Genomic DNA, 15,969 nt, shown 5'->3' with positions numbered 1-15,969 from the left:
TTACTCATGACACATGCAGTGGCATAATTGGTCACAATCAAACGGTTTATTGCCGACTCAGGTAATAGAATTGGCAGTAATCAAAATGCAATTTGCCTCTTCAAATGCTAATTCATTTTCATAAATAATGGGAAAGTCTTTCAAGCCCTTCATCCACTGTAAATAACAATTCAAACAAGCCGATACTCTACCATGACATAGCAAACCCCTTTCAGTTCCATTTGAGAATTAATTTTCACAGTTACAACACCTTCGTCAAGACAGAGGCCGCCATTACACTAAAGCTTTTTTTGCCCATGAAGCACCCATAGTTCTTCCAAAAATCTGCTAGAATTCCCAAAGCCTGCAGAAGTTCTCAAAGTTTGCAACTATTACAAAAGTCTGTGACTAGTTTCAAGAAGCTGTGCATATTACACCAGGCATTTGGCAGCACTACTTGAAAAACAGGTGATTTAGGGCAAAATGAAAATCATACTTGGAAGCAGTAGATTTCAGGAAATAGGGTTGGAAACCAGTGATGAAAACATTGTTATAAAATCATTGGACTAGTATTTACAATGTGATTACTGACTAGTATGCCTCCTATGTCTAGTGGTCACTTTCATCAATCCATTATTAAGGATTATTAGACACGATGTCCAAATTTGGATATTTCTCCAAACAAACAACCCCATCAATACAACACAACCTAGCCATCTTGCTACTCTCTAGCTCTAGGAGAACAAAGTCAAATAGAAGTCACAAGGTAGTTTGGAAATAATTGAATTTCGTGCAATTTCCCAAAATCCATTGAGTGCTAATGATGGCACTAGATCAATGACGGCCTTTCACATTACACCGCGACTTTGGATATCCACCAAACACGTTCTTAATTTGCGAAGCAAGTGATGCATAAAACTAAGAAGCACCTGGTACTCGCAATGGTGCCATGCATCAATAGGGCCAACCCCTGTAGTATAAACAATTACTCCCATTGTGCTGTGAAATATAGTCCTGTACCTCATAAGATCAAACTCCATTTTCAAAATTACCAAATATTGAAAGCCTGAGAAGCAGCTTGCAGCAATTCCTAGGAAACTTTACTTGAGGATCATTGCATCACCATTCTTCATTGTTTGAGTTACAGTTTTGCTTGTGAAAAACAGCCAGACTGGCGGTAATGAATATAGATTATAAACCACATGCATGCAAAAAAAAAAAAAACGGGCACCGGATTCTTCCGGAGCATTTCGTTTCCTCGTCTAAAACACTAGCCAAACCCTGCAAATGGAATACCATCCATCACCTGTGGCAGTGACCTCAATGCAGTCCCTGCCCAGCTTGTACTTTACTGCAGGCCTTGGTTGTAGATCTGAAGAGGTGGTCTCCTTGTCTCTGCACTATATTGTTAGTAAAGATATATCCTCCCCACTTTTCCGTACCCCGCAGGATAAAGGGTTTGATGGGCCTACATGATGAATAGATCTCAGAACATTTTTGCAACCACCCTACAGGCACTTTGGAAGTGCGTGTTTCTACTCTATTAGGTTGATGAACAAATACAAACAAGAAGTGAGCCAATGCAGTGTGCATGCATGAAATGTATATGATATTCTTTAGACAAATGTGATGCTGGAACTAATATTCTGATTCACGGGGTGAAAATAATTTAATGAACTAAGAAAGGTTGTGATTTCCTTGCTCTCGGAGCTGAAATATTGTACTGCTGGACTGTTATGCACTGGGTAGTGTTCATAATCTCCACTTGCCTGCTTCCTGTCGCTGTACAAATGCCTTGGAGCCATTACTCTACATACCTTTTTTGATGATAAAAGTATATGTAATTTCTGGCGTCTTCCTCCATTTAAAAGGATGTACTTTGTGTGTGTGTGTTTTTTTCCAGATTCCTCAAGAGGTAGGTCCAATAATTAAAATTTGCCTTCATCATCCACATTTAAAAGCCCATGAAGCTAATGAGGCCTCATGGTAGTTTAAAAGCGGTGTGCATTTTTCGAGAAAAAAAATAAATAAAATGACTAGGAGACCTGCTTTCTTAACCCCGCGCGCGTCGCGGTGGCACGCCTCGCGCCCGAACACGGGCTTTTACGAGGCGGTCCGTGTCGAGGGAACGCAGAAGGGCAGAGAATGAAGCCGACGACGCCCATTAGCACCGCCGGCGGCGCCTCTCAATAAATATTCCTCCTCCTGCCCCTCTTCCGCCGACAGGTCTGCTCAGCACACACGAGGACTCAGGGGTTGTGGGGGGGGGGTGGGGAGGGGGGAGGGGGTGTAGACATCTCCGGCTCCTCGTTCCACCTTCTGGTTTCCATTTTACCGCCGCTCATTTTTCATTTGAAAGGTGACACCGTATGCTAGGCTGCGCGTGGCCCTAAGCTATAACACGCCACCCAAGTCCATTTGCAGTGCGGTGGTTTGCAGATCTGGTTTTTTTTTTCTTTCCCCGTTTTCTTCCCTTTCTGTAGTTTTTCCTTCGTCTGGAATGGGTAATATCGGCTGTGATGTCTCTCTGCTGTTTGGAGACCTGCTTCAGGGCGGCCATCACAGGCATTAGAGCCCGGCCCTGAGAAACGTGTTGCCGAAGACAAGCAGTTCTGAGGGTTTACGCGGCCCCGGTGCGCTGAATTTAGAGCGGATTTCACCCTCCCTTCTTCAGCCAGCGTCTGATTCGGCGTGGACCGAACCAATCGAATTAGAATGACTGAATTCCGTCAGAGAATAGGATTAAAGCACTTCCCTGAAAATCACCATTTCCTCCACACATATACAGTATAGTGATGGTCGAAGAAATTTAACTTGCCGCTAAAAAAAAATTATACTCTTAATGAACAAGGATGCCGATCGTGATATTATTTTTATTCATAGACCACACTTGTACCTACTGTATGAAATCATTAGCTTCATGGCTTTTATCCATTTTGTTGGATTGCAGCATGTTCCTCTCTGAAGCTAAACACCCAGAAGCTTTTCTTTATTTTGGCTTTTGCTATTGCCCCATCATATATTATTTATGTCAAAATGGAAATAGTGTTTTGTAGGAGTTTTTTTGTTTGTTTTTTTTTTAAATCTCAATTTAATCATTGTTTCACTTGTCATTGGCTTTGCTCAGATGTTCATTCTTGTACCAGATGTGAACCCCACTGTGTCTGTATGACAGTCAAGGTTGCTAGACAACCGGATTTCAACCGGAACGTTCGTTTCACTTGTACAGCTCCAGTTTGGGGTATTTGATCCGAGTCTGAGTATTTTATGGAAGAGATTCACTGGTAGTTTGCATTGAATGGCTCCTGGGTCCGATGGAATGATCCCCCCAAGTCCGATAGATCCCAGCCTCATCTGCGATGATGCTTCCAAGCTGTGCATGTTGTCTGGCAACCCTAATGACAGTGATATGCTACAGTATTTCACTTAATAGAAGTGAAGCTGACCACAGCCTGCTTTACTCTCTGAGAAATATCATTATTATGAAGTGCAGTGTGCAAGTCTGTGACTCACTTACAATTATTGCAGTTACATGTATGAAACCCATGAATGCATATGGGTTGTTTTGGGCGGCTGAGGCGACGAGATATTTCTGTCAGTTACACCACAAATGTGGATTCACAACATTATCACAGCCGAGCAGAAGCCCTCATTATAGGAGCAGTTCTACCCTAGGTGTAAAAATAATGTTATTCCTTACTGAAGAGAGAAGAAAAAAAAAAAAAAAAACAGCTGAGCTGAAGTTTATTGAAAGATAATGTTATGCTTAGAAGATGGTCCAGGAGAGAGTCTCGGTGTGTGCTTTGTGTTTTTCCCTTTAAAGTCAATCTTTACTACCTGTCTCAAGGGAGAGAGAAAATCTGCTTGTGAAGTTTCCATGGCAGTGCAAGGCTAATGGCATGCTCCTGCAGAGATTGATGCAAATTCCACTTAACGGTACAATCCGCAGGCATTAAAAGACACTTACGTATGTGTCACTATCTTCTCCTGTTGCAACAGATTGCCATGACTGATCTCATCTGCTTCTTGCACAGGTTGTAAATGTGGCTGCTTCTGCATGTGCGTGTACAGTGAGCACCATAACATTTGGGACAAAGACGTTTAAAAAAAAATGATTTGGCTTTGTACTCTACAATTTTAGATTTGTAATCAAACAATTCACATGTGGTTAAAGTGCATATTCTCTGCTTTCATTTAAGAATATGTGTTATACACTTGTTATACACAAATCCCCCCCCCCCCCCTTCACATTTCAGGTCATCACAGTCTTTGGGACAAATGGGTTTACAGGTGTTTCTGATTAGTTTGGTGTGTTCACCATTAGCTTCCTTAGTGCAGATATAAGAGAACTTTCAGTATCTAGTCTTGATTGTAGGCGTTTGATTGCCTTTGGAGTCTGTTATTGGCATTAGTCAACATGAGGGCCAGAGTTGTGCCAATGAAAGTCAATGAAGTCCAGATTATAGAGTTCACTGTATATTTGAATGCATGCTCTTAAATGTGTGGTGTTTCTCTGAAAATTGTGAACTTAGAAATTTTTTCTTCTTTCCCTCCTCTAGGACTTTGGAGATGATGGCTCCTTGTACATAACTAAGGTGACCACCACTCACATGGGCAACTACACCTGCCATGCTGATGGCTATGAGCAGCTGTTTCAGACCCACACTCTCCAGGTGAACGGTAAGCAAAATCTCATTCCATTAAATGTAGCTAAGCTGGTACAGAGCTGGGTAACACAGTGACAACAATCACTTTAAATGTGCAATTTTCATTGCGTATCATTATTCTTAACTGAGATTTATTTAATATAAGCTATATCTAGGTTTTGCTGGTATGTATTTTGCCTCATTTTCTGTATTGAATATTTCAGTTTTGTCTGTGAAAATGAAGGCATTTTTTTAGCATTTTTAACAGGTGATTTACTGATAAAATTTAAATGCCTATATACCAGTTTAATTTGCATTGTTATAGTTAATTTGGGGATTCTGGGAAGATGTATAGAGGATGGAAATGAGTTCCGAGCTCATTAAAAATACAGTTGCTTTAGTTAGCACATATTTATAGGCAATCTTAATCTGTTAAACAAATGCAGAGCAATATTGAGCGTGCTCCGATTTGTTTTGACATTATTATCTGTCATTTTTCTGTTAATTGTTCAATTTTCATAACTTACCCTTTGTTCTAACACAGCGTTTTTCCAGATTATGCCAGCTCAGATGAGGGCAGGATTGTCTTTATTTCATATACACTGGATGTTCAAGGGGCCCTGCTTTCACGAAAGGCCTTTCTCTATGGGGAAACTTGGCAGCTCTTGAGATTTAATGAGACTTTACAATTTCACGACCTTCCACAGCATGTGCTGTTTCCATTAACAATGACCTTAATGCTTTTGCCATTTAAGGCGTAATTAATGATAAGATCTCATTTTAATTGGCTGAAAACAAATTGGCTGGCCCTAGGAAATGTTGCCAAGCAATTGATTACGGATGGGGGAAAAAATGTCATTACTTTGACACATGTCCTGTCTGTGCTGGCAGTTACCAGGGTATTTGAGGTTTTCTGCTGTCAGGTCATTCAATTATCTTTCATAACAACTAAGAGTAACAGCAAGCTCCGGGATAGCTATTGACCTTGGATACTGCATTTAGCAAATTCCACTCAGGACACTAGATACAATGCAAACTCTGTTTTGGATACATTTCCGTTTGAGTTATTCATTTCAAATATAAGTTCTCTTTTATATCCTACTGAAAATAGGTGGTGTGGTGATTTAGGAATTTATACATTAGCAGATGAATCTGTAGCTTCATCTTTTATTTTAAAAAATAAAGCAGATCTTTTATGAATGTAGTTTCTGATGTATTTTCGGCTGTTTGTGGCATAAGTTAAAATTAGAGAGCAGCCAATTTACTTTTCAAACAATGAATCACAAATTACTACTTGGAATGGACATTGAGCAATTGTTATTTTCATTTTAAAATTAAATCAGTGTGATCAGTCAGTCAATCTGGACGATCTCTTGAATGATACAAAGACACACAGCCAGTGCATGTGTACAGTATGTTGGAATCCACTGAATCCTGCACACACTTTTGTAAGTCTCCAAACCCAGCAGCTACTTTTGCGGAGTATATGCAGGCTCTACTGTACACTGGGACAGGTTGGATGCAGTGGCTGGTTCAAACCGGCCTTGGGTAGCCTGTAGAGTGCGAGAACTGCCATGCTGAAAGGATAATCACAGTGGGAAGAAGAAAGACCTCTCCCGGTCCTGGAAAGAGGTTTTCCTGAGGCTGAAAAATCTCGGCTGGAGGGAGGAAGCGACTGCCACAGGCGTGGCTTCAACAAAACAGCGATACGCGGAAAAGAGAGGGGCCTGTGTCCTTTCAGACACCGTACGACATTCTGAGTGAGACCAATACAAGCCGAGCACTCGAAAAACAGAGTGGTCCAATAGAACAGCATTATTATGTCCTACAAAAGGGCTAGTGTTCTTTGTAAGCCACAATGCTGAGGGGGTGGGGGGGGGGGGGGGGACAAAATGACTGACAGTGAGCCAGCTGGGTTTCTGTTGTATGGTCATCAGCCCTGTATGTATGAGAGCTCCTTCAGAAAAAAATCTCTTTAAGCTTGAAAAATATTAAAACCCTTATTATTATTTTATGAAAGCCGGTTACAACCTGTGCTACAAGGCTGTATTGCCCTATTTCTGCATTGAATTGCTTTTCATAATGACATATTTTCTTTATAGAATTGTTTTTTTTTTCTTGCTGCATGCTGTAAATTATAGATTGATAATTCATAACAGGAACACAAATAAACACATAAACATTGTATCATGTCATGGCATTTTGTCATAACAGGGAATCTCTATTGGCCAATGGGAACAGTCTAATTCAGCCAGACTTCTCTCAACTGATCACTGTGGTTTTCAACTATATGTTCTGTTTTGACCTTTATGATTTTTTTTTTAACAAATGGTATTCTATCCCCTCAGCCTTTCCACTTAAATGGTCAGCAAAATGATTGCCTTAGAGTTCATTTTAGAGCAACAGATGAGGCAGAAGTGAAACTAGCTCATCATTTATTGTTGGAAGAGAAAATTTTGAAAATCCCTGTCATTGGTGCAGATGGCTTTGCTTGATGCAGAGCACTAAAAAATGTGTCCGAGAAGTTAAACGTAAGCAAGGAGCAAATTGTGTTGAATTTACTTTGAATGATAATAGAAAAAAAGAGGAACTGTATATTTCTTCTTGTGGTTATTTCTTTATAATATTCTATAATATTGTGTTTACATTGAACTATTTTAAGGTCAATATATGGTAATTCATGTGTTATCTGCAACACAGATGGGCAGGCATGTTTGATATGCTCAAACAATATTCCTAATTCGATGTTTTCCCACAGTGGAAAGATACAAGCTCAGAATTAGTAATCAGAAATTAGGCTATGCGACAGCAGAACAGAATAATGAATTTCCCATTAGAAAGGCTAGCCTTTGCTTTCTCTGTCATGCGCATCAATCAATTTTGAAGAAGGAACTAGAAAACAGAAGCATGAACGTTTTTGATCTAGTTACTGACCGTTTCATACATCAAGAATTCATCTTTATTTCTGACACTGAGGGTTTGCTGGAGGCTGGAAACTTTGTCTAATCGACAACAGGGGGTTTGTTCTCTGCTACGCTCATTCAAGTGGAATAAAAAAGCAAGTTTGTTCCTTTTTTTCTTTTGGTGGCGGGGGGGGGGGGGGGGATGTTGGGTGTTATAAGCGTGAGAGAAATGTTCATTAGGTTAACCCTACCAGCTGTTTTGCCACTGACATGAGCTACCTGCACCTTCTGTGTAATGCCCAGCACCACACACATAACAAGGAAGAGACAGTGTTGCTTTCTTTTATCAGATACAGTTCATTCACCTCTCTCTATGGTTTGTGCTTTTGTGCCACTTGTCGAGCAACCTTGGCCTCAACCTTGTGATTGCTATTAACAAGGGAACAATTCCTTGTTGCTATGATAGTGCTGGGTGCAGGATTAAGCCAGTGCACTGTTGCTTGCCATCTGTAGTTTTCACAGACTGAAAATTTTAACCTGGCAAGACATTACAGCCAAACAGTCCATCAATGACAGACCACAATCCGAGAGACCGTGTCACAAGCACCTCACCAAGATCCAGTCAGCATCATCCTCCATCTTCATAATTGCTTCGCAAAGACAGTGCGGTACACTTTCACACTACGAGGAACCTGTCAGAACCTGTTTAAGCTCAACTTTGAATTTCAAACGTGTACCAGAATTACATTCCTTTAATGCCGGCGACTGTTCAACTCCCCAAACTGAAAAAAAAAGAATCATTTCCATTTAATTTTGAGTCAAAGATTTAGATTGCTGATTTGATTCATGCGTGTGTCTCGCAGAGGGAATTGAATCAGCACATCAAGCGAATGAGACAATCACACAAGACTCCCACTGCACTGTGCAATAATGGAATATTTAACTTTCTCAAACTACTGTGTGTGTGTGTCTCAATTGAAATCAGTTATGTCTAATTTGTTGTAACAAATTTGTTGTGGATTCAAAGCAGTAATGCGTGCATTTAATTCTACCATCAATCATTGCTCACGTTGTTACTTTCTCATACCCTTAAAACAAGTATTTAAACAAAATCAATGGGCGCCCAATAATTGTTTTCAGTTTCGTTTATTTGGCTCATTCATTTTCAGCCGTTTGGCTGGCACGCTACGGCTAGGCTAGGAAATGTGATTTAATGACATTCACAGTAAGTGCGCTCGGTCCCACTGATAATATGCTAATGTTGAGCATGGAAAAAAAAAAAAAAAAGTTAAACTGGGTTGGCGTTAGATCTGAAAGCCGTCTTTCGCTAAGCTTGTGCTGGCCCTCGCGGCTTCGCTCCAGCTGCGCATTGATTTTGCCCGTCTCTGTAATTCTCTCGCCGTTCAGTTCCGCCCGTAATCCGGGTGTACCCCGAGAGCCAGGTGAGGGAGCCGGGGGTCACCGCCAGCCTCCGGTGCCACGCCGAGGGCATCCCGAACCCGCAGCTGGCGTGGCTGAAGAACGGCGCGGACATCACCGGGAAGCTGTCGAAGCAGCTCACCCTGCAAGGTACGGACCCCCCATCAGAGCGCGACCTGTATTCTCAACCACGCCACAAGCACGTGCAGGGCAAGGCCAGGCACCAATGAATCAATCCCAGAAGCCCTAGAGGTCTCACTAAAGTCAGTGCAATCACTGATTAGAAGTGCAAATGTAAATGGAAGTATAACCGTGATAAACAGTTGTAGATGACGCACAATCTGTACTGTATGCGCAATGAATTTGCTGTAAATGAATATCATTACAACAGATTCATATTACCTATACATTTTTTATTTTATTTTTACTCAAGACACTTGCCAGTAGGTTGGTTGTGTAATAAAATGAATTGGTGAAAAACAATTATGTGGAAAAAATCCATTATTCACCCGTTGCACATCATCTATTGAATTTTATTTTATTTTGTGTGTGTGTGTGTGTGTTTTTACTGTGTAGGAAATGGAAGTGAGGTTCACATAAGTAACGTTCACTTTGAGGATACTGGAGCTTACACGTGCGTCGCAAAGAACGAGGCCGGAGTGGATGAAGATATCTCCTCCCTGTTTGTAGAGGATTCTGCACGGAAAACTCGTATGTATAAATAATGGTAGCTGGCTGTGCTGGCTTGTCTCTCCGGTCATATTCAATGATTAATTCAGGCTATTTTAAATACTTTATAACTTTCAATGCAACACAAAAATGCATACTGCGACAACAATTTAATTATTCCAACTGCTCGCTGAATGTTCCAAGCAAACCCGCACTAGGAGTGTGTGGAGACATACTGTTACAGATGTTGTGATTTTTATTTAAACAGCATAACATTTTAAAGTAAACCTCAATTAATTTTGGTGTTGAATAACTATTTTTGTATATTGCTTCATTTACTGCTGAATGTACAGTTTCATCTTAATACCTCTTATTTCTGCAGATCATGGAAAAACACATTTTAAATTGTTTTACACATTTTTGCAACCGGAGTCTAAGGAGTGTCATCCAATGTATAAGTATTTGTAGTGAAAATACTTTGAAGACAAAAGCAGGAGGCACACTTGAGATGGAATCTGATGTCTGCTCTCAAACTGGTAGACTTCATGTGCAAAGATTAGATTTTATCTAAGCTTTTTTGCATATGAAAGTAAACCAGCTGTGTTTACTGCAGAGGGGGGGGGGGGGGGGGGGGGGAAAAAAAGTCAGCAAATTTTATGCAAATGAGTCAGCAGCAATTTATTTTATCACTTCCAATATGCGCTGAACTATAACCAAATAGAGTAAGTTTCAGCGATATCAAGTAGTTCAGGCTGCAAATACAAGTAATTAAGTAAAGCTAATTAAGCTACTTTATTTACAGTAGATCTATTTGTAGATGTGTAGATAGTAAATCACAGTGTAGCAGTTTATTTCATTTAATATTGACATATAAATATAATAGACTTTCAGCTGCACATGATGTCATTACATGTGTAGTCAGTTGCATTTACCTGCTATAAACTCATGACTGAAGGTGATGGAGCCTCATATATGACCTTATAATATTTAATATTTGAATACATTGAAATATATATAGAAAATGATTCATGTATAGGAGGGAGAAGGTTCGAGTTCAACATGGGGCAAAATGTAACAAACTTTTTAGGTGTCTGCATTGAGCCTGAGTGACGATTTAAACACACATAATTAACCTTTCTTTGTGTCCAACAAACAGCGGTAGATTTCAATAAATATTTTGTGAGATATTACCAAAAGTCAGTTTTGGCTGTATGCCAGTGAATTTCTTTTTTACCTGGAATGTTTCTCGGATACTGTATTGTGTGTCAATGTCAAGGAATCCAATAATGTAATCGAAAACAGACTTTTAGTGACTAACAGATTGCATTTATTATTATTATTATTATTATTATTATAGCAAAGACACTATATCAGTACATTCAAGACTTCCAATCACTTCACCGGAAAATGGTCATGTTGTCCATTCAGTAAATCTTCTCAAATTCCTGAAGGGCAAAGCATGTCCTTCTGCACAGCTTCAAAAGAATATTGTCCCCCGGTACTCATCAGTGCTTACAAATAGTAACAGCCGCGAGCACGTCAGGCCAGGGCAGAGAGGAGAGTTCAGTGGGCGACTGTCAGTGGCAAGAAATGCAATCAATCTCTGCCACACTGCTGCTAAACTGGCCCGTGTCCGTTTTTTTTTTTAAACAACTTTATATCCTCTTGCGCGAGGCGGAGGTTTGTATTCAGGAGGCGCAGCGCGGACCGCCGTTAGCGCCCGAAGGCCCAAGACAGAGCGCAGGGGTGAAGTCTTTGCTCTGAATCAGACGCAGTAGATCTGCTCCCATAAAATGATGTCATATATCTATGTCAATCTGTATCGATCCTTTTGTTTTTTAACGACGCTGTAGAGATAGCCACGTTATTTCACGCATTATCTTTGTCAGCCGAGTAGGATTCAGTCACGGTTCAGGGTGTCAGCTCTGTCTACTATGAATTATCTCCTTTTAACTAGTGTTGGGTAACAAAACCTGGTACAACAATGGCACTGGTTCCCAAAACCGGTACTTACCAGACCGAATCGCCACGCACATTTTGGGCGCCATACACCTTTAGCTAGCTAATATTGCCCTCACTCTGGTGACTCAGTCAGTGACAGCACAGCAGGTACTGTTAGCCAGCTAGCATCAAACTTGATCAAAATGCCAAAAGCGAAACAGCATAAAAAATGTACTCTTCCCACAGACATTATTGTCTCCTCATGGTGGAATTGTATCTCTCTTGTATGCCATTGTATAAAATCTAGATATCCAACAACTTTATGCATAATAATTTACAGCTACATATTACAAGAATTTGTCACTTATAGGGACTCAGTATACTTGTTGTTGATTGAGCCAAGTGTTCTTCCAGTATGAATGAAAGGAACCTTTTTGGAAACATGTGGTTGGTGGTGTCTTGACAACAACTCTGTCCAGCGTGCACTAATTTTTTTTTAATATTAAAACTGCAATAAACTTGTCTTTAAATTTCACATGGGAATTTTTATTGCAGGCAAATCACATTGTGCTTAGCATGAAGAGGCAAGCCACATTTTCCTGCAGAACGCTTGAGCAATGTTGTAACGTAGCAGAGGTTGGGTGATGCAAGGACCTCATTATCAAGAGAGCTTTAGGGCTGTCTGTATAGACCGTTTGTTCTGTATAGAACAGCAGCGATGCTGATCTATCTTCTATAACCTCCTTAAATCGAGAGTAAAGGTTTGCAGATTTGTTTACCATGTGGCACATTTGTCCGTGTAACTCAGAACGATGCTTCTGGCGGCAAGCAATTCTTAAGGGGATGAGAAATCTGATACGGCCATTTTCCCCTGAGCTGTTATTGTGCTGAATTATTGTCTGAATATCACAATCAGCCTGCAGCAGAGGACAAAATTTAAAGTTTTTTCTTTGAAGCAAACAATAAAATGTAATTGGATTTACAGTGTCTTTGTGGAACCGGATGATCCTGGGCGTGCAGTTAAAATGATCTGATATGCCAGTATGAAAATAGTAGTATTATTTATTTGAATTCAGAGGTAATTTAAAACCATACATGGTCTAAATTATGAACTGAAATCAAGAAAGACTTTTATGTAGTTATAAGGTATTGATGTTGTATGTGGTGTTTCTGGTTTTCTGGTTATAATTAAGAGCTTAAAAAGGTTTGCAGTGGCACCAGAGAGAGTATTAATTCGTTTGTGAAGGATTGCGCTGTGGCTACAGTTATTGATTTGTAAATTTAAAGGAGCTGAGTATGGTGTAATCGGGAGCTAATTTGGTAGTTTGTCATAAAAATGCATTGCTTTTATGTGACAGTGGTGCCGTCACAGGGTTTGTGCAGGTATGAATCTTTCTCTGTAATCTTGAGCAAAATTTTTTGTATAATGTTTATTCTGGTTAAAGAAGGAATAAAGAACACCAGTAAGACAGATTTTGCTGATACAGGTTTTGCTATTCCTGAAAGGCATGCTCTGCATTTAAAACATTGTTATTCCCATTTGAAATATCCAACACAACACATTTGACTGACCTGTGCCTGGTCTGTAAAAAGAGATATTCTATCAGTTAAAAGTTGAAAGTTTTCTGAAGCCCATTTCTTATGTCAGGAATAACAGAACCGTAAGCATTTTTGTATTTACTTCTCAAGGAGGGAGGGGGGTGTGGGGGGGACACACTACTGCAAAGGTTTCACCTTCCAATCAATCTCTGCTCTCTTTGAGTAAACTCATTCCAGCAGAGCTCTGGAAGGATATGGCAGTTTTTTTTCCCCAGCAAGCTGCAATCTTCAAAGATTTGCCCTTAAAAGTTATGGAAGTCAGATTCTGCTGTGTGAACTGGCCAGGCTAAATAAATACAGCAAAATCCTTGGTAAATGCAGTAAATTCCTGAAAATAGAAAATGAAAGGTGTGTGTGTGTGTGTGTGTGTGTGTATGTGTCTGTCTGTATGTCTGTCTGTGTGTGTGTGTGTGTGTGTGTGTGTGTGTAGAACTGGATTAAAGACTCTCAGCTCCCAGCATGTTTATTAGCTAATTTTGTTTGTGTTGTGATTATCAATTAAAATCTTATGACAGCGTTAAGACAGCCTTGATGCACATAATTATAAGCAGTAATCACTGTTAGTGCTGCTGTTACTCGACATAGCTTGGTGCAATTTTATTTGGAACTGAGGCTTGTTTTCATTGTGCAGCCATTTCGTTGGACAACTGCACTTCTTGTCCAGCTGTTGCAGGAAGGCTCCTGGTGCCTGACCATCCAATGGGATCATTCGCAGTGTCATAAGAAACAGCCTGCTGACTGACCCTCCCTCCCTGCTGCTGGAGTAGAGCCCTCCCTCTCTGGGGTGACACCGTAGCCCCAGTCAGCTTTGGCACGGTCAAGATTCGATTCTAGATGAGGTGCCTCACTGTGCCATTGGCCAGTGCTTTAACTGGATGCATTCCAGCTAAAGCACGAGCCAGCTGAAGAAAAGCATTCAGTTAGATAACTCGCATGAGCAAGATAGTAAATCACAGTGTAGCAGTTTATTTCATTTAATATTGACATATAAATATAATAGACTTTCAGCTGCACATGATGTCATTACATATTTAAAGAGTGGGTTATGCAAAGATGCATCCATAGCCATTATAATTCGGTCACACAGCTGCTAATCAGTCATCAGGAGGGTTGCTTTCATTATGCGAGATTAGTTGCTCCTAATAAACCACCTGATCCACTATCCACTATCTCTTGATACAAAAAAATAAGAGTACCTCAATAGTAATTACACAATACCACTAGTACTTTCTGAACAACCAAGCTTGAACAATCCCTCCAAATAGGTATCTTCAGTTGACGTTGTATATTTGGCCTTTCCACAGGCCAAATATGCCAGATGACTCACCCAGAGAGCAACACAGTAGAGGGCACCAGAGGCTGGCGAGCTGATTTGGTTCTCCTATACGGTTATGACCTAATTAGACTTTTTCGAACTGGCCCTACCACTCACTCTTCTGGAGTCGTACTGTACTGGCCCAGTTGCAGGCTGTTTTTAAACCCCAGGCTACAAGGGGTCCGTTCGACGGTAGTTAAAACCTTTCATCACGGGCGTGTAAACAAATCACGTTTGTGTAACCTTGCTGGCAGCCAGAAGCGCTCCCCGGTGCATAAATGCATCCTGCAACATTTGTTTGGTTTTCGGTGGCACTGGGAGGGACGCGCACTCCGCTGAAATAGCGGGGAGCAGATTCTAATTTGGATGGAAAGTATGATGTATGAGTCTTCTGTTGACTGGACCCGCTACCATCACTCAGCAAAGTGATGAATCATTTCAATTTACTTGTATATTCAAAGAGAACTGGGGCCCAGATCTCATCTATTATTTTTTCAGTTTCCCTTTAGTGTCTTGTTTTTATGACTTTCCACAAAATTATACTGTGCCTCAGTTCTGTTTTTTTTGTTGGTGTTGTTTTTTTGTTTTAATAATTACTAATGCTATTCATTCCTCTTTCAGGCTAATTTATAACCTGAAATTAGATTTTTTTCTTCTGTTTTTGGTATGCAAGAGAGCTTGACTAAGCACTTCAGAGGAGATTAGGATAAAAACCTGAGTGTCTGACGAAGCTTTGCTTACCGAAGTTCAGAGAGAATGCGTGCGAAATTGCATCCAAACAAGATTAGAAAGGATAATGGAATGGTCCCAGATTGGTCAACAGGCCGACAAGACTGTAGATGGAATAGATTTTAAGGAGGGAGAGATGAAGTAACACTTTAAAGGGGGGGAGAAAAACCCAGCAAATCCGAAGGACATCTGTCAGGTGCAGCAAGGGGGAAATTAACCCAACCGAAATGGGTCCTTCCGTACAAAAAATGTCTGTAATATATGAGTGGTTTCCATGTAAGTGTGTGTGATGGCACTTTTTTATTTATCTCTTTAGACCAGGGAGAATAATGGCAGGTGTAGATCATCATTTTAAGGGGGTGTGCATTGCCTTTTGTCTTGGATGAGACTCGTTCGTCCTCTCATGAAAAGTGCACTGGGAGCGAGCTGGAATTTAATCACATGAAGCCGTTTTGTTCTGTGCATATATTAAGTCCTGTGGTGAACATAGCTCCCAGGAGCATCTTCCAATTTGAAGTACTCTGCCTTTGCATTGGTGTCTAGTGATGCTATACTTTATTTCAGTTTGTTACAGTGAAAATGCTTGGTTAAATCTGGCTGTATAATTTAGTAATACCCATAATAGTGGGTTAATTTATTATTTTGGGTTTGAAGTGTTAAGGGGTGCAGAGCACGTACCATGTACACAATTTCTGGACTCCTTAATGTAAATCATACAGTGTATGTATGTACAGTTTCAGATGTTACTGTATGTGATAACCATAACCAA

General features: G+C 40.4%; 1 protein-coding gene across 4 annotated transcripts in view; it reads left to right on the top strand.

Annotated features, from left to right (window-relative positions):
- Window positions 1–15,969, top strand: part of fstl5 (follistatin-like 5) — a 113,946-nt gene that overhangs the window by 78,184 nt on the left and 19,793 nt on the right. For 3 of the 4 annotated variants that reach the window (XM_035426494.1, XM_035426495.1, XM_035426493.1), the window contains exons 8-11: window positions 1,883–1,894; window positions 4,539–4,659; window positions 8,936–9,097; window positions 9,524–9,658. In XM_035426494.1, the coding sequence (XP_035282385.1) occupies window positions 1,883–1,894; window positions 4,539–4,659; window positions 8,936–9,097; window positions 9,524–9,658 (430 nt within the window). The remainder of the gene's footprint in view (window positions 1–1,882; window positions 1,895–4,538; window positions 4,660–8,935; window positions 9,098–9,523; window positions 9,659–15,969) is intronic. The other variant, XM_035426496.1, reaches the window with a different exon arrangement.

This window comes from Anguilla anguilla, chromosome 7, assembly GCF_013347855.1.
Source record: "Anguilla anguilla isolate fAngAng1 chromosome 7, fAngAng1.pri, whole genome shotgun sequence".
NCBI classification, from domain to species: Eukaryota; Metazoa; Chordata; class Actinopteri; order Anguilliformes; family Anguillidae; genus Anguilla; species Anguilla anguilla.
The sequence above is the reverse complement of the archived record's forward strand: the minus strand, read 5'-3'. Positions and strand labels throughout refer to the sequence as shown.